Source organism: Hippopotamus amphibius, chromosome 12 (genome assembly GCF_030028045.1).
Source record: "Hippopotamus amphibius kiboko isolate mHipAmp2 chromosome 12, mHipAmp2.hap2, whole genome shotgun sequence".
Taxonomy (NCBI): domain Eukaryota; kingdom Metazoa; phylum Chordata; class Mammalia; order Artiodactyla; family Hippopotamidae; genus Hippopotamus; species Hippopotamus amphibius.
In genome coordinates, this window is record NC_080197.1 from 26406065 (window position 1) to 26432137 (window position 26073).

The following is a 26073-nucleotide window of genomic DNA, read 5'->3' on the forward strand; positions in this document are numbered from 1 at the left end:
CATTCAATCACTTTGTATTCAGTATCAACCTTGTGTCAGGCAATGCAGTCACACACAGGTGGGAAGAAAATTCTGGGCTTGGGGTAAGGATTCATGTCTCCTCTGGGAAAGTGTGTTCCTGCTTCCACCTTATCTTAGGTGTGTCATATACACATCAAGGGCCAGGAACAGGTCGGGGAGTCAAGTAAAGAACTCACAAGTTTGCTCTGGGCTCCAACTTCCTCCTGCAGGTCAGGGACCCTGCATGAGACCCATGAAGTTCCTTCCGTGGTTTGGGCTGCACGGTAGAGAATCAGTCTCCAGGAGGGCTTCCCAACAACTTCTCCAGTTTCCAAAAGCCAGCTGGGGTCCCTGGGTTGCTGACTACTTGTTCACTCCCAAGACAGTCTGTTATGAACCTCTATAACAGTCTGAAGTTTCTCCTCATCTGCCTTTTTCTGGGGCTGGGCCTAACCTGCTGTGGGCTTTGGCAGGAGCCTGGGTGTGGGAGGGGGCGTCTGTCTGCCTTGCCATCTCTTCACCCTTGGCAACCATGGAGCTGTTTTCATTTTGGACTGCAAAGCCCTCTGGTGCCCGGCCTTTCTCTGCTCACTGCTTTGCTCTGCCTGGGCCACATGGGACTGGGATGTTGGTGGGAGGGGGGCTCCCCTCCCTGGCTCTCTCCCTCCATGGCACTGCTCTTGGGCACATGAAAATTACTGGGGTGCAGCTGTCTCACAACCACTCACCTGTTTGGGGGGACTGGCTGCTTCCCTCTGTACTCAGGGCCTCCCAAATATCTCTGTCTCCCATGGAGCCCCCTTTCTTAGGGACTCCAGTACTTCTCTTCCCTGCTTCCTTTCTCTTCCTCCCTCTTGAGCAGAGAACCTTTCCTATGTGTGCAGATTCCTCACATCCTTTCTACACACCATCCTCTCAGGGCCTGGGCTTTTGAAATTCAAGCCCTTTCTCCATTTTCCGAGGCACCTCCCTTTCCTGAAACAGTGTATTCAGAATTCAGAATACCTCTCTGAGGGGCCAAGGGAAAACAAGAGAGAAAACTGCTTCCTTTAAACATTTCAAAATGACCTGGTCACCTTCCAGAAACGCTTAGCAAGTTCAGAACCAGATTCCTTCTCAAGCAAGAATCATCTTTATTGCAACTGTGATTTTCCATTGTGACTGTAGCCATTCTTGGACTCTCAAGCGTCTGGAGTACTTGTGGCTGAGGGGAGGGACTGGCCCTCAGTAAGAACCAGCTATTCCTCCGGAACAGTCAGCAGCAAGTAATCCTGTGGATAGAAGCAGGGAGATGCACCCCATCCGTCCTCACCACTCACAAAGCCAGCTCTCCCCGAGGCTGCTCCTACCATTCCCTAGAGGGACTGTGTTTTCTGAGGACACACCTTCCCTTGGTGGCAAGAGGGTAGAGTCAGGGACTGACTGGATAAGAGGATAGAGTGGAGGGGGAGGAGGGTTTTGGGAATGTTTATGAGGGAAGGGACAGACCAATCTTTGGGGCTCTTCCTGAAAGCCTGTGCATCAAGAGGCCTCTCATGTTTCTGTAGCATTGGGGTTTGTCCTGCTTGGGTCACCCTGAAGTGGGCCTCTCACCCAGCTAGTGCCTTCCACTGTGGGTGCTCCCACCCACAATGCTCAAACCTCTGCCAGGAATTTTGCTGGAATCCATCTGTTCCTGTACCTATTTTCCCCACAAGAATGGGAGCTCCTGGAGGGTACAGGCATTGGGTCTAACTTATCTCTATCCCAGCATCACCCAGCACAGGGCCAAGCACAGAGCAGCCAGTGACATTTATTGACTGAATGAATGAGTGAGCAATGAGAGCAGCCATGGAAGGATGTGCAGGTTGTGCACTGCCCAACTCTAGGTGGCGTCGTTCATGCACACTGCAGTATAAGTGGTGTATTCTAGAGTTGTAAAATATGTAACCAGCACAACAGTGCAGGGCAGCCCAGAAGTGAATCAATGAATGAGCCAATGAGTCCACCTACCCTCTCTCCCCCATCTCTGTAGGTCTGGTTATATGGCAGCTGCTGGGCCTGTGCCCTCACTTTATTCTTTTTGGTACTCAGAGCTATAGAGTACCCTCTCTTGCCCGGATTGGTGCATCACTTCTGGAGCAGCCCCAGTTCCTGTGTTATCTTTAGCAGCCCTTGTAGCCCCAACCTGTTAGGGTCGCCCTGAGCTGACCCTTCTGTACTAGGGCCACCCTGGGCTGAATCTAGGGCAGGGTCTGAGGGTGGGGGTGGGGGAGTAGCACAGCTCAGGAGCTGGGGTTTTATGATAGAAACTGCTGGCTGCTGCCGCCTCCTGCCTTCTTCTGTACAGTAACTTCTTGTTCTTGAAAGCGGATTTCTAGTGTTTCCTGAATGTCCGAACTGGGAACTGGGAGTCTTGGGTCCAGGACTGGGCATTAGCTGGGGGCCCTGAAGCTCAAACTTTATGTCTGGGATGGTGGGTCACATTCTGTCAAATGTAGGGCTCGGTAAGATCAGTGGCCCTAAACAGTTCCTCATATTTGTGAGGGGAGCCGTCACGTCCAGCCCATGGGGAGAACTATCTTTACCTTCATTACACAGACAGAGACAACAGGCTGCGAGACCACTAGTGGTTCTGTCTGTCTGATTCTCTCTCTGCCTCGCCCCAAACATCCCTTCCTGTGCTGTTTAAGAGTGGGAGTCTTTTTTAAGGCAGGAACAAAGAAATGAAGGGTGTCTCTAAGCTCTGCCCTTTCCCATCAGCCTCTTCTCAGGTTCACCCACAGAGAGAAGGGAAGAGGACCAAGGGGGTGGGGCAACTCCAGGGGCAGATTCAGAGCTGGTAAACGCCCCTGGAAGCACCTCCGTGGTTCCTCTGCTGGTTTTCTCTGCCCTCTGCTCTCTGGCTTCATCTTACCTCCCTGGCATTTAGCCAGCCTGTGGCTGCCCTGGTTCCCACCCTCTGGTGGTTCGCATATAGCAGGTGCCAGAGGCAATAGCCCCGTTCAGGGGATCAGGACACCTGGGTTCTAGGGTGGTGGGTGGTCCAGGCTAAGGGCACAGGCTTTGAAGTCAGATGAACCCCAGTTGGAATCATGGCTCCTTTGCCCTGGGCAAGTTTCTCTGCCTTTCTTTTGTAAAATAGGAAAAATAATAGCATCAACTTCATGGAGCTTAATTGTGAAGATCACCTGTGTAAGACATTGACGCTCTCGGTGAGCCTAGGGTGTGGATCCCTGAGGGATTCATGGACCACCCCACCCCGCCAGAGCCTCAGTTTCCTCATCTGTAAATGGGGCATCCCACCCAGGATGGCTGTAAGGAGCCAGTGAGATAAGGAAGGTAAAGGGCTTGCCACACGGAGAGCGTCTTCTGCCCGAGCCTCAGCTTCTGCTTCTGTAGGATGGGGACAAGCACCCGTAGGACCCCATGGCCCTTTTAGCTCTGACCTTCCACCTGTGCTTCAGGAAGCTCCTTTTCCCAGCATTTACCTCAGAGGACTCCATTTGCGCCTGGTCGAAGGAGATGCCCTTGACATTGGGCAGCGGGAGGCCTTGTTGTCTGAGCAGGTCTGTAAGAAGGGAGGGTGGGGGAGCTCAGTGCCCTGTGGGCAGGTGTCTGTGGGGCTGGCTGTGTCCTCCTCACCGTTCCCCTTTCTCAAGGTACCATCTCCGTCCCCCATCAGGTCGCCCCACTCCAGAAAGTCAGGTCTCTAAATACTATTCTAGCCATTTATTAAAAATCTATCTGAAGGGAATTTCTTTTTGAATATATTCAATAACTATGAAAACATTTTCATGAAGATGCTCTTCTCAGCAGCATTTTAAGGAACGTTCAATTTGTTGAAGGCTTCTTAGGAATCTTTTATGAATTTTATTCTTCTTGTCTAATTGAGGGAAGTGGCTGAAAATGCCATTTGCTCACCAAAATGCTAAAATATCGGGAGAAACAGAAAATGTCTCACAAAAGATTAGAAAAAATTCAGTAAAAACTGAAAAAGTAAATTTAAAATACTAGAAATTTGGTTATGTTAATAGGAAACTATTCATTAAATATATCAAAGAAAATATTTATGAATATACTCATTTATCAAACATATGAAAAATAGTTCTTAGAAGTAAGGTTTTGGTAAATGGTAAATGTGGTAAACTTGGAGAGTTAGTCATTTTGCAAATTGAATTTCAAAGAATTCACCATTTGGCCAGTTGATTTTTGGCAAACTGAGTTTCTGAGTTCACCTTGAGGACCTAGCCTGGGCCTCTCCTGTCCCCTCCTCTGCACTGACCAGCCCTTCCCCCACACCATGCCGCCGTCATCACTCTGGGATGGGGGGGGGTCTGATACCCCCTTGCCAGCCTCATGTGTTGTTCTGAGCCTGTTAGATTGGGGGCTGGATGGAGCCTCTGGTCTCCCATCTGTCCTCTGATCTCGCAGAGGCCTCCTCACCAGCCCCCCAGCCCCCCCTCAATTTAGTCCTCTCTCTGTGTTGGAACCAGATGGCCCTGCCTGCAGCACAGGCTTTCACGAGTCTCTCCCCTGCCAATTCTCTTACCCTTAGGCCTCCTCTTGCAGGCAGTCCTCCTGTATTTCCTCAGTAGCTTTGGCGCTATTCTTTTTCTTTTTGTGGGAGAGCTCTAGACAGGACTCCAGTATGAATGGCACCCCCTGGCACTGTGCAACCCCCTGGCCTGGGTGTTCAGACCCTGCAGGACTATATAGGCTTTCTGGGCCAGGTCTAGCCCCTGGGTCATCTCTTGACCCTCGCCATGGCTTTCTATGGCCCAGGAGCCAAGATACACTTGTTGAGTGAGCCTCCCGTGGTAGGCACTGGCGAGGGTGGGATGCTTTCACCCCATTCCTTTGCCCCATTCCAGGTCAGGTGGCTGCACCTTCCATTACTGCCACCCCCCACCTCCAGTTGGTTCCCCTTCTTGAATACAAATTTGCTTACTTCATGCCCAGAACCTTCCTTGGCTACCATGGGCCACAGAACAGATGCCAAACCCTTCAGCGTGCTCCTCATTTTAAGCCCCTGCCTGCTCCTCTGGCCTCACTCTGCAGTCCTAACATGAGTCCTTGATTTGGAGCACAGAGAAAAGCCCGTGTCTGGGAAACGAGAAGCCAGGGTTCTCGGCTTAGCTCTGCCAGAGCCTTACAGTGTGACCTTGGGTAAGTCCTTGGGCAACTTCTCTGGGCCCCTCTGAAGGATGAGGAGGTTGAGCCAGGTGATTTCTGAGGTGAGTGAGGTCTGAGCTGTTTATCCTACATGTGCTTCCTGAGTGTCTCCTGGATGGGAGGCACTGGGCAAGGTGTGGGAACATAACAAAAAACAGACACCTGGGGTCCCTGCCCTCTGGCAGCTCACCGTCTGGCTGGGGACATAGGCACTGGCTAAATAATCATGGGGGTAGATGGCTGATGGTTACACAGACCGTGTCAGGAGAGGCGGAAGGAGAGGGAAGCGGTGAGTGCTATGGGGCAGAGGAGCCTGCCTAGGCTCTGCTTTTCTGGAAGACTCCCTTCCCACACCCCTCTGTCTTCCTGCTACCACTTCCCAAACTACTGCCTGCGCTCTGTTACCTCAGAGCCCAAACTAAGACAAGGATGTTTGGGGAAAGTTTGATTTCGTGGCTGATATCTGAACTGGGGGTGATGTCTCGAAAAGTTCAGCTTTCTGGCATCTCTCAAAGGTAAAAAATATCTGCTGGCATTTGAGCTGAGTGCTAGCCGCCCAGTTAAGGTGGGGCATGTTTGCCATAGGCCTGATCTGGGCTGCTTCCTGTGGGTGTGTTACCTACCTGGCCCCTGCAGGTGTTGGAACTGTGAGCTGTGGGCTCCATCACCTCTGAGGGCCCTTCCTTTTCTCACTTTCCTTAATGCTACCCCCACCTCCCCTGAGAAGCCCTTCCTCCCTCCACTTCTGAGCTCTTGTCACCACTAGCGGCCTAGGCAAACAACAGGAGGGCACACATGGCCCCTTCCCCACCTCACTCCCCCCATCTTCCACAGATTTCAGGGTCTCTACCCCGCCTCCTTCTGCCTGGCCCGTGGGGACAAGGCAAAAGCCAGCTGTCTGTGTGGGGCTTGGGGCACGATTGATGTGGCTCCTAGCTGCAGGGTATGTGGGCATGAGGAGCAACACAGTGGCGCTCACTGTTGTGATGGGGCAAAAACCTCCTCTTCAGAAGCTCTAAGAGAAAGGCTTCCAGATGTTCTTCCTACAAGAGATGAAAGAGGAACAGGAAGGTCACTCCAGCTGGTTTGGCAGATTCTGACCAAGGGAATGGGGGTTACCCCAGTGTGCAGGTGCCCACAGGAGATCAGGAGTAGTCCTGGGAACTCCACTTTTTTTGGGGGGGGGAGGGGAACTCCACTTTTAAAGGGCATCGGAGCCAGATGACCAAGTTAGTGAAAGGACTGGGAAAGTTGGAGGCCCTGAAAAAGGGTCGTCTCACCCCAGGTCACAATAATTATCTTCATATCTCTGCAGGGCAGTCCTGGAACCAGTTGGGCCAGAGAAAACCCCAGGGCCAGTGCTTCACAGGGACCGACTTTGGGTTAGTCCAAGGAGGAACTCTCCACTGCTGAGAGCTGCTTGGTAATGGGACAGGAATTGTCTCACTGAGAAAGCAAGCCTTCTGTCACCAGGATGTTCAAGAGGTCTTAATTAGGGCTGCCCCAACCCATTTGGACAGATTGGGAAGAAACTCCCTTTCTCTGAGACACTCTTTTCCCATTTGTTGGGAGACTGTCATAAACATATTCGTATTTGTATTGTCTATGATGTGGGTGGCTTGTGCAGTGTGCAACCTGTCCAACCATACATGGCAGCCCTGGTCTGGATGACTGCCTTCTGAAGATGTCATAGAGGGGATCCCTGACCTAGGAAGATGATCTCTAGGACCTCTAAACCTGGGGTTTTATGCAAGTAAAGCCAGAGCAAGGCCCGATATAACAGGGATGATAATTTTGAAGTGTTCCCGGTACATGTTCTCATTTAGCCCTTTGTTTTATTGTTTTTCCACCTTGCAACCTTCCCCCATTAGGGCTAGAGCACAAGGCACACAGTCCTGTGGAAGTGTAGGATGGTGGGATACCCCCAGGGTAGGGAAACAGGGAGTTATTTTATGGGGACTCCCTCAGACACACATGGGCAGTGAAAAGTTCTTCCAGGGTAGGAGCAAGAACAACACCTGGGGGAGATACCACGTGCTCCCCTCATGGCCTTTTTAACAGTGGGGCCAGCGCCCCAAGGTGCCAGTGCAGGGAGGGCCCAGACCAGCCACACTACAGCAGAAGCCCCACACTGCCACATGTGGGTGCAGGTGGCACAAGTAGCTTAGGATGCCATGCTGGGAAGCCCACAGGTGAGGCAAACCAGAGACAGGATGCACAGCCCTGCTGGAGGCACAGACTAAACGTTCTCCTGAAAGACAAGGAGGTGCCCATAAAAATCCTGGTGTCATACTGGATGCCTCTCACTCCTTCCCCACATCCACTCCATCAGCTCTACTTGGAGAATGCATCTTGTTCCCAGCCACTCCCTGCCACTGCCACCTGCCACCACCTCATCCAAGCCGCATCAACCCTCTGTGTCCTTCTACCAGCCTGCTCATTGGTCTTCCTGCCTCCACCCCAGCCCCCTCCAGTTTGCTCCTCCTCTGCTCAGAACCCTCCAATGGCTTTCACCTCACTATGGAAAAGCCCGCCCCCACCAGGAGGCCCTGCACAGCCTGGGCCCTGGCCCTGCTCACTCTCTGACCTCTCCTTACACCTTTGGATCCAACCCTCCTGGCTCCCTCCTGTTCCCTGGCCTCAGGCACACCCTTGCCTCAGTGTCCCCTTCCCCACATCCCCACAGCCCCCTCCCACATTGCTCTTCTCTGACCTTTCCTGACCTTCCTTTTGAATACTACCCTCGCCTGCACACCGGGTCCCCCAACTCTGTCCCCTCCTCTGCTTTTCTCAGTAGCATTATCACCTGCCTACATACTATATAATTTTCCTTATTGTATTTATTGTTTATTATCTCACCTTACCCTGCTAGAATGTGGGTTCCATGAGATCAGGGACATTTGTTTTGTTCACTGACACATCCTAAATACCTAAGATGAGGCCTGGCACATAGGAGGCACTCAGTAAGTATTTGTTAAGTACATGAAAGAATGAAATGGACAAGTTTAAGTTCTGAGGGTTCCCCTCAGCCCAGTGGGCATGGGGGCTCCAGGGCAAGCTGAGATCACCCATGGAAAGTGAGTGAGGCTTTCTACTCCCCCATCAATGACTCAGGGCCTTCTTTCAGGCCTGCTGGTGGGTCCTTCAGGACCATGAGGAGGCCAAGGGTAAGGAAGGAGACTCACCTGCTTTGCAAGGCCAGGGGGGTAAGGGCCCAGGGTGACTGTGATGCTACCAGGGAAAAGAGATCACTCTTTTAGGTCATGGCAGTTGCTTGGGTGGGGGGTGCAATGCTCAGTGAGCTTCAAGTCACAACACACCTCCCCTCTCTTTCCTTCCCAACCTCCCGTAAACTACTCCATTCAGCTGAAGCAAGCTAGGAGACTTGCGCCTCATAACCACACTACACTCTCTCCTCCCATCTCTCTCTCTGTCAACCCTCTTATTTTTTCTGAACATCCCAAACCAAAAACATTTACCTGTTTGGAGTGAACTGGAGTTTTAATTCCTGATTTTTCGAGGAAAACACAGCCTTTGAAAGGAGTTTCTATGAGGAATTGAAATTAGGTCAGGACAGGAGAGGAATGTACGTTCCAGCCAGAGGGGTTTCCTTCACCCCCACCCTCCATGCATACTTATCCAGGGCCAGCCCCTCTCACCCAGTCCTCTCCCCCCAACCCCAGCTGCTGGTTCATGTGTGTTCAGATCATAAATGTGTAGGTGTTGCCATGGGAGAGAGTGCTGGTGGGTGCTGGGTGCTCCTGGAGGCCAGGGGAGGCCAGGGCTGCATACGAGGGGAGGGGGAAAGCTCAGCTCAGTTGAGGGAAAGCCTTTTGCAGTCAGTCATTTGGTGGTAGAATCACTTGCTGGAAGCCAGAGGATCACTTGGTTTCGAGGGAGTTGTCTCTGGGCCTCCAAATTCACACAGTTACCTTATAAACCAGAAACTGGGCTTTTCGCCACCAGCCAGAGAAGACTGATTTCTGGGCCCCAGAATCATGCCAGCTGAGATCCCAGGATGCTGTTACACACCAGATGCTCCTAGGCTCACCTGTGGTGGGGCGACCCTCCTGCCCCGCAGGCACCTTCCCAATTTCCAGGTCAGCAGAGTGGGAAGTAGGAATCCCAAGGGGGCTCAGAGTAGAGAAGTTGAAGCTTTGGTGGAGCTGTACTCCCCAGAATCCCTCCCCAGGTCCAGCCCTCGCTAGCTTGGGTCACCTCTTTCTCGGGGAGCGGAGAACACAGACACGTTTAGCCCTCCATGAACTCCGTTTCTCTGAGCTTTCTCCTGGATTTGTGGACGAGCGCTTCTGAAGCAGCCATGTCCAGGGGAGACAGTCAAGGGCACTGAACAGGGGGTATCAGAGGCAAAACCCTTTAGTTGCTGGAGAGACCCTTGGGGAGCACTGGGGGCTGGACTTAGGGGAGCAGGGGTTGAAGTATTTCGGTGTCCTCACCAGGGGCGCAGCTATATGGGTGTGGACTGATGGAATGTTAACAGATGACGTGCCCGTGAGGTTTGCCACTGTCCTCCGTCACCCTGCCTCAGTCGGCTGGCCCTGGAGGGGCCCTCATGTGGACCCAGGCCCCCTGGGGAACACACAATTCTGAGGCTCACTCACCCAGGAAACGGAGACGGAGGAGGCGTTGCTGGACCGCTGCAGCACCAGGGAGCCCGGCTGGATGACTGAGGCTGTGCAGCCATCGAGGTGGACGATGGGAGGGTCAGAGGTGCTGATGGTCAGTCCCACGCTCCCTCTGGGCTGAGCAGAAGTCTAAATGAGGTTAAAGCAGAGAAGGTGCTGGCCGGGACAGACGACGGGGTTCCCTAGCCCCCAGCCTGGAGGATTGGGAACGAGGCCATCTTAGGAGTCACAGTGTCCGAGTTTTCATTCAAGCTCTGCAGCAGCTTGCTGTGTGACCTTGGGAAGGTCACTTACCCTCCCTGAGCTCCTTTGAGGTGAAATTACAGCCTCCTACTCCTGGGTATGCATAGCAGGTAAGAGCACAGATTTCGGAGCCAGAGTCCAGTTCTGCTGCTTACAGACTATGCGGCCTGAGACAAGTCTCTTAATTTCTCTGTGCCTCAATTTTCATGCTTGTAAAATAGGGATAATAATCACACCTACCTTAGCAGGTGGTTGTGGGGATTAAATGAGTTAATTTCTGTAAAATGCTTAGAACGGCACCTGGCATCCAGTAGTGCTGTTGTTATCTCTCGTGGTTCTTGTTCTTATTGTTTGCCTATCAGATGCCCTGTTCTCAGAGCCTTTGGAGAGAGCACACTGAGTATGGGTTTTGGAGTCTGGGACTGGGTTCACATCCTGGTTCTGCCACTTGCTGAGCCACGTGGGCTTGGGCGAGTAGAGTCGCCTGCTCAGCGTCAGTCTGCACACGTGTGTAAAGGGGGTGAGAGGGCAGGCTTTCCGAGGATCACGTAGACATAGGAGGAGGGGTCTGGCTCACTACTATCTGCCGCGTGCACATCTGTCTGCCTCAGGAGGTGGGCCTCCGCAGGGTTGGGGTTCTGTTCAGGAGGGAATAGTGATGACAGCCACATGGCCGCGTCCCCTGGGTGGGCCAATGAGCTAAGTGAGTCGCCTCCTTTAACCCTCACAATACCTGTGAAGGAGGTACTGTGATTCCCAGAGTCCAGAGCAGGAAAGTCTGGACAAATGCAACATGCCTCTGTGGCCCAACCCTGTCCCCTGTTCCAGGATCTTTCCTGAGATCCTGGCCGAGGTGCTGGGGGAGAAGCCGGCAACATACCCACCTTGAGTCCGGGCTCCAGTGCTCTTAGTGACAATAGCTGAATGAGGTCGGCAGCCTGGAAAAAGGGCAAGAGGTGTGTTGGCCTTTAGAGTCCTGCAGGTCTGTTCTGAGGAGGTACATGGGGAGGGAGGGGTGTCAGTGGAGTTCGATGAGATGTAACTGTCCCCAACTGAATGTACCATTGGCACCTCACTCAGTCTCAGCATGGGAGGAGCCATTCACCTGGTTTTTCATCACGATTTATCTGTTAAGGTTGACTTTTTATTGTTTCAATGATTTTCCCCCACCACGTTTTATTGTGAAAATTTCCACACATGCAGCAAAGTTGAAAGAATTTTATAGAGAATGTTTGTATGCTCATCACCTAGATTCTTCTATTAACATTTTCCTATACTTGCTTTATCACATTCATATTCCTCTATCTGTGATCCATTGATTTTTTGAAAATTATAAATCATTATAGAAAACACTATAAAGTGTATACAGTAAAAATTAAAAGTCCATCCCAACACTTCTTTCCCTTTTTTTCCTAAATCCTATTCTCAGGGGTAACCACTACTGATATTTTGGAGTATATCCTGACAGACTGTTTTCTACACACATATAAGAATGAATAGATTGGAACATTCTAACCACATGGTCCTGCACCTTGTTTGCTCCTGTCAGCATCAGTACATATAGATCAACCCCATTCTTTTAAACAGCTGCATAGTATTCCACCTTATATGAGCATCACATGACTTATTTTTTACCAATTCCTTATGGCTGGACACCTAGGTTAACTTTATTTTTCACCCTGTAGCAAGTGAAGCTGCAAAGAACAGCCTTGAACATGTACCCTCATCCACTGGTGTAAGAATTTCTGTAGACATGGAATCACAGGGCTCACTTCTAGTTTCAGAGCTACCACACCTGTGTGGAAAGGAGGGAATGGGATGGGGAGGCAGGAGCCCTGGTTCCAGTCCTGATCCTACCTTCTGGGTGACTTGGGAAAGCCACTTTCCCTATCTGGGCCTTGGTTTCCCCATGTTAAAAATGGAGCAGGAACATTAGATCTCTTCCAGATATAGACCTTGGGATTTCATATTTCAGTGTTTACTGAGCACCCATGGTGTACCCTTCACAGAGTATGCTGTTCACAGTCCCCGTCCTCAAAATGGGAGAGACAGTGAACACACAAAGTTAAATAAATGAACACACACGAATATACATATATGTATATGTGTATATAGGTATGTATATGTGTATATGTATGTCATATATATATATCACTCTGCATATATAACTTTAGTCATACACATACAGTGCGATCAGTATTTTGAAGGGAAAAGAATAGGAAGAGAGAGAGGGTTTGGGTTTGGTAGGGGGAGAGAGAGAAAAAAGGCTTACTTTAGATATTTAGATGTGGTGATCAGGGAGCAGCTCTCTGAGGCGATGACATTTGCACTGAGACCAACAGTGGAGAGAATAGTGTTCCAGGCAGAGAAGACAGCATGTGCAAAGGCCCTGGGGTGAGCACCAGCTCAGCCTGGGTGGCTGGAGTGCAGTGGGTGAGGAGACAGAGCTAGAGAGGTGGGCAGGAGCCAGACTGCACAAGGCCCCAGGGCTGCATAGAGGAGACTGGACTTTATTCACAGTGGGATGAGGAGCTGCTGGGGGCTTTTGAGCAGCGATCTATCTGGATTTCTCCCTCATGTGATCCCCTCATTGACCCTGGGAACTCGCTCTTCCTGTAGGCTTCCGTGTGTGTGTATGCGTGCACGAGCCTCCTTGTCACCATTCAGGCCACCTCCTCAGAGATGTGTTCACTGACTACAGTGTCCAGGGTAGCCCTCTCACCTCCACCAGTCACTTGCTGATCCATCGCTCTACTTACTATAAATAAGATCCGTTATCTTATTTGTGTGTTTTCTTGTTCAGTTTCTACTTCTCCAGTAGACTTTGATCTCTGCAAGGGCAGGGACCCTGTGTGCACAGGGCTTGGCACACAGAAAGACCTTCAATACATATTTGCAGCATAAATATTATGAAGAGAGGAATAACAAAGGGGTGTTCAAGGAAGTCTTTCCAGAAGAGGGAACTTCTATACTGGGTTCTGAAGGCTGAATAAGAGTTCTCCAGGTGAGCTCCAGAGAGGGGAAGTGACTTACCTAGGCCCACCCAGAAAGACATTTGTGCCACCTGGGCCTTGGTTTCTTCATGTGAAAAGTAGAGCAATAAAGTAGCGTACTCCCTTTCTGCAGGCACTCACCATGGGGTCCTGGGGGTTCACATGGATCTCCTTGCTGGTGTAGAGGCAGGACAGGATGTTGTTGTAGGTTTCCAGTGAAAAGACCAGGTCTGCTAGGCTGCCTTGGCCTAATTTTGGGAGGGGCTTGGGGGCCAGGTGGTCAGGCCTTGGGGCTATCTGCCCTGGGCTGCAGGGGGTCACAAGCTTCAGAAAAATGAAGGAGGAAGGAGAAATTCAGTGGGTACAGTCTCCTAAGCCAAAAACTGGTTATAGCTAAAATATGGAGGGTTCAATACATGCCAGACACAGTGCTGAACATTTGCAGGCATAGTCTCATTTCAACCTCAAAACCCAGCACCGCGAGATGGAAACCATTTGACAGATGAGGAAACTGTGGCCCAGAGGAGTGAAGTGACTTTCTCAAGATCCTACACATGGTAAGAGGTGGAGCTGGGTTTTGAACCCATGAACTACGCTTCCTTGCTTTTCCCTCGTGTAACCCCATTCTTTTCTCCGTGCCTCTGTTAACAGAGCCTCCTTCCTATTCACTCAAATCCTCCTGTGCTCCTGCCCCACCTGCTACCATCCCGTGGAGGAGAGAGGCAGCCAACCTCGTCCCTTCTCTGGGCCTCGGTTTCCCCATCTGAGGGGGTCCCTTCCAGCTGGGCATTACACACGGTCCTGGAGCTCCCAAGCCTCCCCATCTGCCCTTTTGTTGGAGCCTAATTTTCACTTGTGGGACACACGGCCACATGGCTTCTCCTGCTCTCCAGGGTAGAGCGGGACTCCCTGGGCTCAGTATGAGCTCCGGAGGGCGGGGCCTGGCTGGTCTGCCCTTTCTTCTCGCTTCCCCTCTCTCCTCCTCTGTTGCCCACCACTTCCTTTGCTTGCTCCTCCTCCTCCTCTGTCTCCTATCCAGAGAAGCCCCACCTCATTTCCCTCTGTGGCCATCCTCTGCCAGACCAGTGGACATCCCCAGAGGGTCTGCCCTGGCCAGAGGCTGGCTCACATGGACTTTCATCAGGATGGCCTCCTCTGTGAATTCTGTGGTGGTGACATAGTACTGGAAGTCCTCCGGGCCTGAGATGGCTGGGGCTGCAACGAAGAAGTGGAACTGGGGGTCAGCCTCCCTGGGGGATGGATGGAAGGACATGGCAAGGCACCGGAGCAGGGAGAAATCCCTTCTCTCTCTCTGCTTAGCGTTGAGTTCATTGTGGGCTGGGCTTGAGCTTCTTGTAACAATGAACATTTATTGAGCCATAACTCTGTGCCAGGTTATATGTAGTATCACAACGGTCCATTCTGTGGGCCTATGATTAATCCCATTTTATAGACTGGGAAACTGAGGCTTGGGGGGAAAATGGTTTACCAAGGTCATAAGGCATAATGCCCTTTTTCCCCCATCCGCTAGGAAGTAGGCTCCCTGTGGCAAAGCTTTGTCTGTTTTATTTCCCATCATATTTCCAGAGCCTAGAAGAGTTCCTGCAACACAGTAGGGGGACAGCAGATAAGCCCCTTCCTTGGCCGGGAGCTACGAACACAGATTGATGTGTAACAGGTCTTCTAGCAGCGAGTTGAGCAGGGTTGTAGCCAGGGGGCACACCTGGAGGGAAGGCATGATGGGGTCATCGTTGAGTTCGGGGTGAGATCAAGGGGCTGTCCCTTGGGGTCACACCCATCTCCCAGGAGGCGGAGGGGGGTGATGAGCAACTTACTGTCTTCTGCAGGAGGAAGGGCAGTGCCTCATCCAGGACATCCGTCACCAACCCCAGAGCTTTGTTCACCAGGAGGGGGTTCATTCTAGGGGTGGGGAGAGCAGGCGGGGTCTGAGACATCATGGAAGGGGGATACTGAGACCAGAGAGGGGAGTCCAGGTCAGGGCTGAGGGAAGCCCCAGGGGGCCTGTGTAACAGGGAAGCTCAGGGTAGCTGCTTCCTTCATGCCTGGTGTCCCTCTCCACCCCTCTCTCCTCTTTCTCCCCTTTCCTTTTCTGTTTTTTTCTTTCCCCCTTCTTGCCTCCTTGCTTTCTCTCTTCCAGACTTTGTCCTCCTCAACTTTATTTCTTCTTGATTCTCCCTCTCTGCCTCTGTCGCTTTATTTCTCTCTCTGATAAAGGTCTCTGGCATTTCCAAAGAGGGAGCGATTACACCTGGATGTGCAAGTCAATGGAAGGCTTCCTGGAGGAGGTGGCTTTTGTGTTAGGTATATTAAAAATCACAGGCAATGGCCACTTTATGCGGCAGGTTTTGTAATAAGTAGCTCACATGGGTTAGCTCGTCTCTTCCCTATAACTGCCCTGTGCTGGCTGGGTTCTGTGAGTGATCCTGTTTGTTGGTGAGGAAACTGAGGCTCCTGAAAGTCAAATAGCTTGGCCAGGGCTCCTGGTGTTAGGAAGTAGCCAAGCCAAGATTTGACCTGCGCGGATGCACACTTAGACCATAACACTCAACGTGGAGGCAGGAGATGCTGATGGGTGATGTGTACAGCTGGTAGCCTTGGAGATGACCCTGGTCTCTAACACCCTTGGTCACTCTAGACAACTTAGGCTGGGGAGAGGCAGCCCCAGCTCGGAGTCTCAGTGAAGGGCTGGGCACAGGAGTGGGGGTAGGTACTCACTGCTCCAGAACCTCGATGCTCAGGTATCCTGGTGGGGTGTGGCACTCCTCAAAGGCCACATTGGTCTTGTTCCCCATCTGCTCCAGCCATACCCCGATTCGGATGTTCTTGATGACTTTGAACCTCAGGATCCTGTAGGGGCAGCATGTCTGGACAGGCTCCAAGCTGCAGCCCAAGACTGAGTCTAGAAGTCACAGGCTGGTGGGGACTGCAGTTGTCTGGAGGGCTCAAATGAAAAACTAGGAGAATTCATTAAAAATGTGGCCGTTCAAACTTTGGAAAACCCTAAAAGATCTGGCCGCTCTGGGCCAGCATCCTCACAGGGCAGCTGATGCGACCTTGAGATGGGCCACATGCTCTCCAGTTTGCTACAGTCCCCACCAGGCCAAGGTCAAGTTGCATTTTTACTGCACACCATTATAAGGGCGATGATATGTTTTATTGTATAGCAGAGAAATATGTCTCTGTGCCCACATCCCTTCAAAGAAATATTCTTTGTGCTCACTTTTCTATTAAAAAGAGAAGCTAGACAAAGAATGCCATATTTTACAAAAGAACAGGAGTGGACATATTCCTAAGGGGCGTGTAAGAGTATTCCTGTTTCCTGTGCAGATGCTGCTGGTATCACCCCCTCTGTTGGCTGTTGTGTTGGCGTCCCCAGGTTGGCATCATCATCTGCAGTTTAGTGAGCGGTCTGAGCTCTTAGGTTGGCAGTGAACTCTCACAACAGTCAAGGGCGGGAGGGGACTTGATCATAACACTTTGTGGATGAGCCCGGAGGACGGATGCCCTTGCTCATGTTGCCTAGATGGTAAGTGGGATTGGAGTCCAGGTGTGCTGGAGCCCAAGGTGAGCTTGAACCAGACCCTCCTTGGATCATCCTGGGAAAGCATCTGCCTTTTACTCAGATGGGGCACATGCCCCTGACATGGAAGTCAGAAGGTTTTATCTCAGCCTTTGCTGCAGATTTACTGTGTGGTTCCTGGCAGGTCCCTCTCCTACTCGGTGCTTCAGTTTCCCCATCAGAAAAAAGTGACTTTGAAATCTGCGCAAGTGAAAAGGATTATTGTGACCCTTATGGTGACAGAGGCAGCAGCTTTTGCTAGGCTTGCATGGCTGCTTGGAACCGAGGGAGGTGAGGAGGAAGTCCCCAGTGCACATACTCACCTTTGGAGAGAGAGGTACAGTTTGCTTTGCAATGTGACCTGCAGCAGGCCGTCACTCAGGATTTGGAGGGTGACCTCGGGTCCTTTGGCATCTTCTATGACCAACCTGTGAATGGGATGGGGGGGGTCGGTCTTGTGGGTGTGGCCTGGTAGGGCCCCTGTGACTCTGTGGAGTGTGTGTGTCTGCATTGGCTAGAATAGGGGTGGACCCCAGGAGGGCTGGGGGCAGCTTGGGACAACCCCTTCCCTGACCTTCAGCCCAGCTGCAGAACACTGGGCAGCCTCTAAGCCTTGAAGACCTGGGCAAGTCCCTTCCCTTCTCTGGGCATCAATGTCAGCCTCCAGAAAATGAGGAGAATACCGTGGAGGAGCTGTCCGTGCACATTTAACAGGTCTGAATTCAAATATAAGCATTCTGCAAAAAAGACGCGAGCAGGCAGGAGTCAGAGAGAGCAAGATGGCTGGTGATCCCACCACCTTCCACTTAGGGACCAGCTGCCCTGCTGAGCATCCAAAGGGGAGGACATGAACCTTCTGCTCCCCATGATGGCCTCTGGGCCCTGCATCTCCCTGAGCTAAGAGGAACCCGGAGTTTTATGTACTTTTTGAACATTGGATACAAGCTGGTGACTCATCTGGTGCCCACTGGAGTGGGCAGCAAGAAGTTCCAGTGCTAGAGGAAGACCTGGGTGAGTCAGTCTCCCCAAAGGCTGTATGCCTGCCTCCACCATGGACCCTCCCAGAGTGTTTTGAAGAATGACTTGGACCATGTGGCGTTTTTCCTACAGCCCTCCCTAGCTGATGCCCTGTGCCAGGATTGGTGAGTAGAGGTGGTATACATGCATGGGCAGGGGTGAGTGGTGGCCAGTCCTAGGCCTTAGGATGGGCTGGGGCAGGTGTGGGCCCAGCACCCTCCTCCCAGACCTCTCTGGGAAGCACCCCCACCCACCCCATCAGGTGCCCTAGCTTTTCATTTCATTTCACCCCATCAGGAAACATCTTCTGGACCCTATCATCTTAGGACCCATCTGGCTCTCCCTGCTCATGCTGGGGGATGGATTCAGCGGCAGACCTGTGGCTACATAGTTTGACCTTGAAGGAACCCCTGCCCCAACCTACATGAATATCATTCATTTATGTTGGTACTTATTTTACCAAAAGTCTTCAACTTATTTGCTTTCAGGGCCAAGCAGGTAGTGTAAAAGGGAGTGGAGGGGGTGGCTGGGGACTGACTTCGGGACCACAGACCCTACACCAATGATTGCCACGTGGGAGGTCCGGCCAGGTGTGGCCAGATCTTTGTTATAGAGAGAATTGCTGTTGGGGGTTGAATTGTGTCTGCCTCCCACCCCCCAATTCATAGGTTGAGTTCCTAACCCCTAGTACCTTATAATGTGAACTGATTTGGAAATAGGGTTGTTGCAGGTGTAGTTAAGATGAGATGGTACTGGAGTAGGGTGGGCCCCTACTGTAACATGAATGGTGTTCTAGTGGAAAGGGGAAATTTGGACACAGACACAGACACGCTCTCAGGGAGATTGCCAAGTGAAGATGAAGGCAGAGATCAGGTGATGATTCTACATGCCAAGGAAAACCAAAGATTTCCAGTAACCCTCCAGAAGCTAAGGGAGAGGCATGGAAAATGCCTTGATCTCAGAGTTCTAGTCTCCTGAATTTCTGTTGTTTAAGCCAGTCAGTTTGTGGTACTTTGTTAACAGTGGTCCCAGCAAACAAATACAATCAGAAAACCTGGATTTTTATGAAAACCCTTCAGATTTTTAAATGTTGGCAATTCACTAAAATATTTTTTAAAATACTCTACAAGTTTGCAATACCCAGGTGTAGGCTGAATGCGGAGGGTTGGAGGGCTACCAGGCTAAGATCCCTGATTGAGACCCTGCTTTGTTCCTTGGAGGATTTCAAGTGGCTTGGAGAGGTTTAGGGAAATAAAAATGCACTTGCTGAGGGCTTTCCAGGCTGGAGAAAAGCTCTAAAGACACTGGGGCTTCCCACCCACCCACCTGATGTTCCACTTGACAGGTGAGAACACTGTGCCTGAGGGGAAGAAAGGCCAGAAGGCAACTCACCCACCAAGCTGGAGCAGCGTCCCCAGCAGCGGGAGGCTCTGCCCAGAGAGCAGGTCCCCGACTAGCGAGAGATCAAGCCCACTGCTCTTCTTGGAGAGGCCTTTTCTTACGAAAGGCAGGTGGTCCAGGATGGCGATGCCTTCACTTGTGGCCCCCCTCACAGGGATCCTGGCCACGCGGTCCAGGACATGGTATCTTGAGAGCAGGTCTGCAATGTCTGAGGACAAGGCCCTCCTCAGGGCAGGGCTCACCCTTCATTCAGTCATTCAACAAAGGCTCACCAGCACCTGCTCTGAGTGGGCGATTTAGACAGTCCTTTAGCAACAAGTACTTATGAAGCTCTTGCTCTCTTCTGGGCTCAGGGACCAGGAGCATTGCGGCTCCTGCCCCCATGGTGATTACATTCTAGCAGGGGTGACAGACAACAACTGAGCCCTCAGATGAGGAAGTAAGGCAATTTTCTAAAATAAAATGGAGCCAAGGGCTTCCCTGGTGGCGCAGTGGCTAAGACGCCACCTGCCAATGCAGGGGGCACGGGTTTGATCCCTGCCTCAGGAAGATCCCACGTGCCACGGAGAAACTAAGCCTGTGCACCACAACTACTGAGCCTGCGTGCCACAACTACTGAAGCCCATGCACCTAGAGCCCATGCTCCACAACAAGAGAAGCCACCACAGTGAGGAGCCCTCACACCACAATGAGGAGTAGCCCCCACTTGCCGCAACTAGAGAAAGCCCATGTGCAGCAATGAAGACCCAACACAGCCAATAAATAAATAGATACATACATAAATAGATAAATTTATAAAGAAAAATTACCAATGGCATTTAAAAAAAATGGAGGCAAGGTTGGGGCATGACTGGGGGAAGGTTTAGTTTAGATAGAGTGGTCAGGGAGAGCCTCTCTGAGGGGGAGGCGTTTGAGCTGAGACCTGAATGAAGTGGAGAAGTCCACTATTGCAAGATCTGGGGAGAGAGCAATGTAGACAGTGGGAACAGCACGTGCAAAGGCCCTGAGGTAGTAATGAGCCTGGTGAGTGTATGAAACAGAAAGATCAGTGAGGTTGGACTGTGTCAAATGGGGTCGGAGGTGAATGGATAGCAAGGAGCTCATGGGCAACTGTTAGGGAGAGACAAACCGACGGGACAACAAGTCTAATATGCTTGAATAAGGCCATAGAGGAGGCTTCACCAGGGGGCCGTGGGAACCCAGTGTGAGGAGACTCCTTCTGCTGGGGAAATTGGGACTGTTAGATCTTTGCCCTAAAGGATGAATCAGAATCCATTTTATTGAGAAGGAGGGAAAGATATTGGAGGGGGGGAGGAAGAGCACAAGCAGGGCAAAGAGATTGGGACGTCTGCAGGGGTGGTCAGGGAGGTGGTGGTGGAATAGGCTGGAGAGGCAGTGCCTTGAAAACCAGGATGAGGAGCTTGGAGCGGCTGCTGAAGGTAGTAGGGAGCCACAGCAAGTGTTAGAGCAGGAGAAGGGTGGAGTCAGCTCTGGGCAAAGGAAGGCAAATTCTACTGCTGGTGAGGGGGAGGCCAGAAGAGGAAAGCCTTGATCAGGGAGGTGGTGGCGCCTTCTACCCCTGCCCTTTTCCGAGTTCCTGCCGCCCAACACCCACCCCTTAAAATGTACCTGTTTCCAGCTGATCCTTGCTGAAGCGCATGAAGACTAAGTGCTGGGCCTCTCCTTGGGCCTGGGACAGCAGCCCCCAGCATAGCAGTGACCCCCAGAACAGCAGCATCCTCCTGGCCGGGACCTGGGGACACAGAGCTGGGAACCCTATTGGCCACCTCCATGTCTTCACCAGGAACCCACTGCCCAGCTTCTCCCAGCTCTGCCTGTCTTAGAACCATCCCTCCAGCTTTCCTTCCCTCACGTCTCCCCCTCGCTCTAGATCTGCTGGTCCTTGAACACAACCTGTACCCTCGCCATCTCACATTAATGCTTTTGGTTCCTTCTGCCTGAAATATCCTTCCTCCTCAAGTGGGCTGGCTTCAGATCTGGGCTTTGCCACTTCCAGACTGTGTGACCCTGAGCAAGTTACTTAACCTCTCTGTGCCTCAGTTTTCTCATCTGTAAAATGCAGGACAATCACAGACTGTTGTGAGGAGTACAGTCAATAATATGTGCAAAGCACTTAGCCAGCAGTGTGCCCAGCAGCTGTTAACATGGCTGTGCGACATTGTGAGACGTTAAAAGAGCTAGTACTCCCTTTTTACCATGGAGGTTTCTGAATCTTGAGGAGGGCAGGGGAAGGGGATCCTGGGGGAAACATCACAGTGGCCGGGGTAGTCACCTGCAGGGGCTTAAACCATGGCTCTTGACTAACCAATAGGGAAATACTTCAATACTTCAAACAGTACGTTTGTACTGGTTCCTGCCTGCAGAACCTCAGCCCAGGTGGCCAAGGGGCATACTTGGGACCCCAGAGCCTGAGGCAGGGGGCGCTCCAGGTGGGCAAGGGTGTGCCACCAGGAGATGCAGCCTTTGGAACTGCAAGGCAGAGGCCAGCTGGATACAGACAGGTCCAGGGCAGATGCCAGCGTAAGCAGGGCCCCGTAAAGGAGCCACCACACCCCCACCTCAGTGCCCATGAAGACGCCACCCAGAGGGTAAATGCTGCCCCTGAGCAAGGACAGGACACCCCCGAAGTGGCTGAGCCTACTCTGCAGTGCCTAAGAACATCCTGGCATTGCCTCAAATAAGCAATATCCAGTTTTTTGTTGCTTGATGGCAGGAACTCAAAACAGTGATTAAATTGGGTCCTAGAAAAACAAAGTTTCCTGTTTATTTGCAGATGTGAATTTTGGCCTGGGAAATTTATACTCATGGTGTTACCTCTTCATATTCTGCTTCCAGGCTGAACTTAAATTCATCTCTACTCATCCAACCAGTGTTTAGCGAGTGCCCATGTCAGGCAATTTTCTTAATCAGTTCACCCAAGTCAGGTCTCTCCTCCCTCCCTGCTCTCAGTACTTCACACCATCTCCCAGCCCTTCCATCGCCTCCCTTGAGTCATACTGCCCCGGACTTCTACTTGAGTCCTTACTATGTAGCAGGCCCCATGCTGAGAGATTTACAAGCTTTGTTGCAATATTGAATCCTTACCATAATGGTCTGGGATTATTGATAGCAGGCCCATTTTATGGAAATGGGCACAGAGGAGAGAAATGGCTTGCCCAAGGTCACACAGGTAGTGGCCGCAGAGCTTGGATTGCAACTCAGCTTGGCTGGTAATCTATGTACGACATCACCACCTTACTGTAGGTACTTAAGAAATATTTGAGAAATGCCCATGTTAGTCTCCTTGTCCTTACCTCTCCAAGAATAGGGCTGTCCAGAATCTCTCCCTGGCCTCTGTCACCAGCTTCTCACAAAGTCACAACTATCATAATCTGAGCTCTGAAGCTCGGGTGGGTGGGAACATGGCAGGAAGTCCAGCCTCCTGACCGGGTTTGCGCTCACTGGAGCCTTTCAGTGGAGGGAGGGGTCCTCTTGGCACCAGATGGCTAGGGGCTTCTGGCCAAAACTGATAGGGCCAATTACTGGGGTCCTGGGGGCAGGCTCTAGTCCTGGGCCAACAGACCCCAGGGAGGAAGTGGGTGGGGACTCTGTTGTTTGGGGGTGAGCCCTTTCCCTTAGGAGCCACAACAGTGCTGTGGAGCCTGGGGCAGGGCCTCCAGCTCTCAGGAGGAGCTCATGGAGGCTCCTATTACAGAATGGGGCAGTCCCAGGACCCAAGGGAGTAAGGAGGTATGTTGTGGTGCATGTGGAGGAGAGCAGGTGAAGGGTAGAGGAGGGCTGGGAGGGGCCCAGTGACCAGGTGTGGCCACTCCCCATTCCCTTTCCATATATGTCACCCATGCCATGCCTCTGTAGCCAGACAGGTCTGGGTTCAAATCCCCATGGTCACTCAGTAGCTGTGTAAGTGTGGGCCAGTTACTTTTCCTCCTGAGTCTCACTTTTCATGTCTGCAAAATGGGAATAATGAATCCATCTCTGTCTTTTGGGTATTGTGAAGATTCACTGGGGCAGTTCATGTAGATGTCAGCACAGGGCCTGGCACATGGGAAAGGTTCCAAAACTGTTGCTTATTTTAATTTCCATTTTATAGATGAGAAAATGGAGACTCAGAGACGTTAAGTGATTTGATCAAGGTCACACAGCATGTCTGTGGCAAAACTGGGATTTGAAATCTGGGCCCAGAGAGGAAACTGGGACTCCCAGTGAAAAGGAAATTCGGTGTTACTATGTAATGCAGCTCCAAGACCTCGAGTCCTCACTTCCAATCAAACTGCTCTGCAGAGGTCCTCTTCTGTGGGTATCTTGGCCTCACTATCAAGAGTGCACGCAGCTGGCTGTGTCAGCATCCACTTCTGCATTAACCACTGTCCAGTGCAGTCATCCCAGTGGTGGGCAGGACTCACCCCTAGGCAGCTTTTACATTTTTCCATAGGGTTTTCCTTGTGGATAATTCATTTCCCTTTCACAATCAGAGATGTGGTCAGGGCAGGTGTTAAACTCCACTCTTGAGCTGGACACAGGTGCAGAGGGGCTGAGGTAGAAGGGCTGGTTTAGGAAGGCAGCAGCTGTGCAGGAAATGCTAGGGCAACGGTAGCTAATGTCAAAGGTCAATGGCTAATGTTAGTATGGTTTGGTGCCATATTTCAGATGGGAAGTCCTTATTCTAGGATCTCAGCGTCATAAAATCATGGACTTTTTGGTTGGAAGGTGCTTTAAAAGTTAGCAGGTCCCCCTCATTTCTGTTGATTGGGTCTCAACATTACTGCCAAGTGCTGTCCTCCTGCCTGGGGCAGAGAAAGGCTCTAGGGTTAATTTCATCATCCGAGTCACTGGGGGCTGGTGCGGGATGTTGGTGGAAGCACAGAGGTCTCCCTTCCCTTCCAAGATCTGGCCTCTCTAAACAGGACAGGAGGGAAGGTTTTGGCTGGAGCACCATGGATTCTGTCTGTTTACCTCATCGATTAATCTTTGCTGAGAGATGGGGGCTCTCCTGGGGGTCTCCTCCATGAAAGAGAAGCCCTGGGAAGGACATAGGGAGGTACAAGACATCATCACTGTCTGTCTCTGAGCCTCAGCCTATTCATCTGTAAAATGGGAAAGTTAATCCACAGGAAGTGTTTAGCACTGTATTGGGAACTGAGTATCCCTTGGGGAATAGAAGCTGTTAGTTGTCGCTGTTATTTTGAGGAATAAGAAAACTGGGTCATTGTCCTTCTGTGGATTCAGAAGAGGTGTTGGAGCAAGTGGGTGAGACTTGGGTTCCCACCGTTTCGCTGGCTCTGTATTACTTGAGTTCTCATCTGTAAGACAAAGACAATAATTCCTGCGAGGCAGGAAGAGTTACTGAGATATTACTTGGTGTTTTTCATTTGCTGTGGCTACTACAGAGGACTTCTCTCTCCTTCAGCCCAGGAAGGTGCTGGAATCTTGGAGTTCCAGGACTGCGGCTCCTACCTCAGGGATACACAGATGGTGCTCTTGTTTCAGAGAGCAAATCAGAAGGGGGCTGGCACGGAAGACCACCTCTCTTCTTCTTTATGGGGGTTGGGGACCCTGGGGAGTGATGAGGAAGCAGAGAGTAGCGGGAGGCGGTGTGGGGTAATGGTTAGGGGCTGCTTGGTAGTTGTATTGAGCTGTCAGAGCCTCAGTTTCCTTGTTTGTCAAGTGGGAGTGCCATGGGCTGTGGAGGAGGCTGGGTGAGTGAAGGTCTGTAAGACCCTTAGCTTGGTACCTGCAGAGCAAATGCTTGTCTTGGTGTGAGTTCCCTAGAAGCAGAGCTTGGGACCAGGATTTGAGTGCAGAGGGCTGATTTGGGAGGTGATGCCAGGACACCCTGGTAGGAGAAGGGGGAAGTGAGGCAGGGAGGGAGACAGCCCATGAAGGTGTGTATCAAGCGAGTGACCCCGTGGGCACCTGGGGCTCAGTCCCTCTTGGGTGCTGTGGGAGCCAGTGTGGAGTCATTCCCTGCACCCAAGGGGTGAGGAAGCAGGGTTATTTATTCACCAACCTCCAGGAAGCCCAAGAGGGTGTGGGTGGTCGGAACCCAGGAGCCGTGGCCTCAGCTGTTTCAGAGAAGTGCGCCAGCGTGGCCAGGTGTCCAGGCTGCTCACCTCTCACAGGGTCTCATGGGCTGGGATGGAGATCCGTTCATCAGGACCAGTTGGGACCAAAGACCAGAGGCCCTGCCCCACCCTCCAGGCTCCTCGGAAGCCTCACAACAGAATGTTGTATGACCCTAGGGAGCCAGAGGAGACCTACCCCGGACAAGATGGAGGTGGACTGTCTCATCTCCCTTGTGAGTGGGGGTTCAAAAACCCAGGTTTATTATGATTTAGAAAAATAATGGAATGTGGTGTGGGGGGCGTGGACCACAACTTGTGGCTGGGGGTCGAGTCCATGTGCGGAGGTGCAGCACAGGGCCCGGCACTCAGCAACTGTCCAGCGAGTGTTTGCTGACCTCACTGTAAGCACCTCGTACAGGGTCTTGTCCTGTCCCTCTCGGCCTAGCCCGAGTCCTGTAGGAGAAACTCCTTCCTGGCTGCCTTTCCATGTTGCGAGGTGTTCTTATGGCTATTTTTACTGTGAAGCTGGGTAACGTCTTTTCCCGAAACACCCACCCGGCCCTTCCTGCAAGGCCCCTCATGGGATGTGAGCTCTGTGTGCTGGGACGGGCCCAGAGTCTGGAGAGCAAGGGCCTTATTGTCTGTCCTGAACCTGCTGGCATCAGGGAGGCCAGGCAGACAATGACAGTCACGCGCTAAGGGGGAAGGGACTTCAGTGATAAGGCCCAACATTGTGGAGCCCAGGTAACAAAAGTGACAGTGACATCAGCCACAGATGACATTGTCTGAGCACCTCCCACATGCCGGGAACCGTTTTCTCCATTTCATCCTCACCACAGCCCTCCAAATTGGGAACTATGATTCTCCCCATTTTACAGAGAAGGAAACTGAGGCCCAGAGAGGGGGAGCCACATTTTAGGGTAAAACAACCCCTGAGGGGTCCAGGTCAAAACTCA

At 51.7% G+C, this 26073-nt stretch overlaps 1 protein-coding gene across 2 annotated transcripts; it reads right to left on the reverse strand.

Moving 5' to 3' along the window:
• Positions 1-1113: 1113 nt before the first annotated feature.
• On the reverse strand, positions 1114-22387 carry LOC130833550 (uncharacterized). 2 transcript variants are annotated; one of them, XM_057703293.1, is made up of 16 exons: positions 22349-22387; positions 20664-20787; positions 19026-19242; positions 16940-17044; positions 15773-15904; positions 14872-14956; positions 14696-14759; positions 14166-14251; positions 13178-13360; positions 10928-10981; positions 9777-9929; positions 8634-8701; positions 8340-8385; positions 6134-6197; positions 3471-3550; positions 1114-1271 (listed from the first exon to the last, which is right to left on the reverse strand). In XM_057703293.1, the coding sequence occupies exons 2-16, from the start codon at positions 20770-20772 to the stop codon at positions 1239-1241; spliced, it is 1479 nt and encodes a 492-aa protein (XP_057559276.1). In that variant the 5' UTR covers positions 20773-20787; positions 22349-22387; the 3' UTR covers positions 1114-1238. The 2 variants fall into 2 exon arrangements, with proteins under 2 accessions (XP_057559276.1, XP_057559277.1); XM_057703294.1 differs by having other exon boundaries at positions 20664-20801.
• Between the last annotated feature and the right edge of the window lie 3686 nt (positions 22388-26073).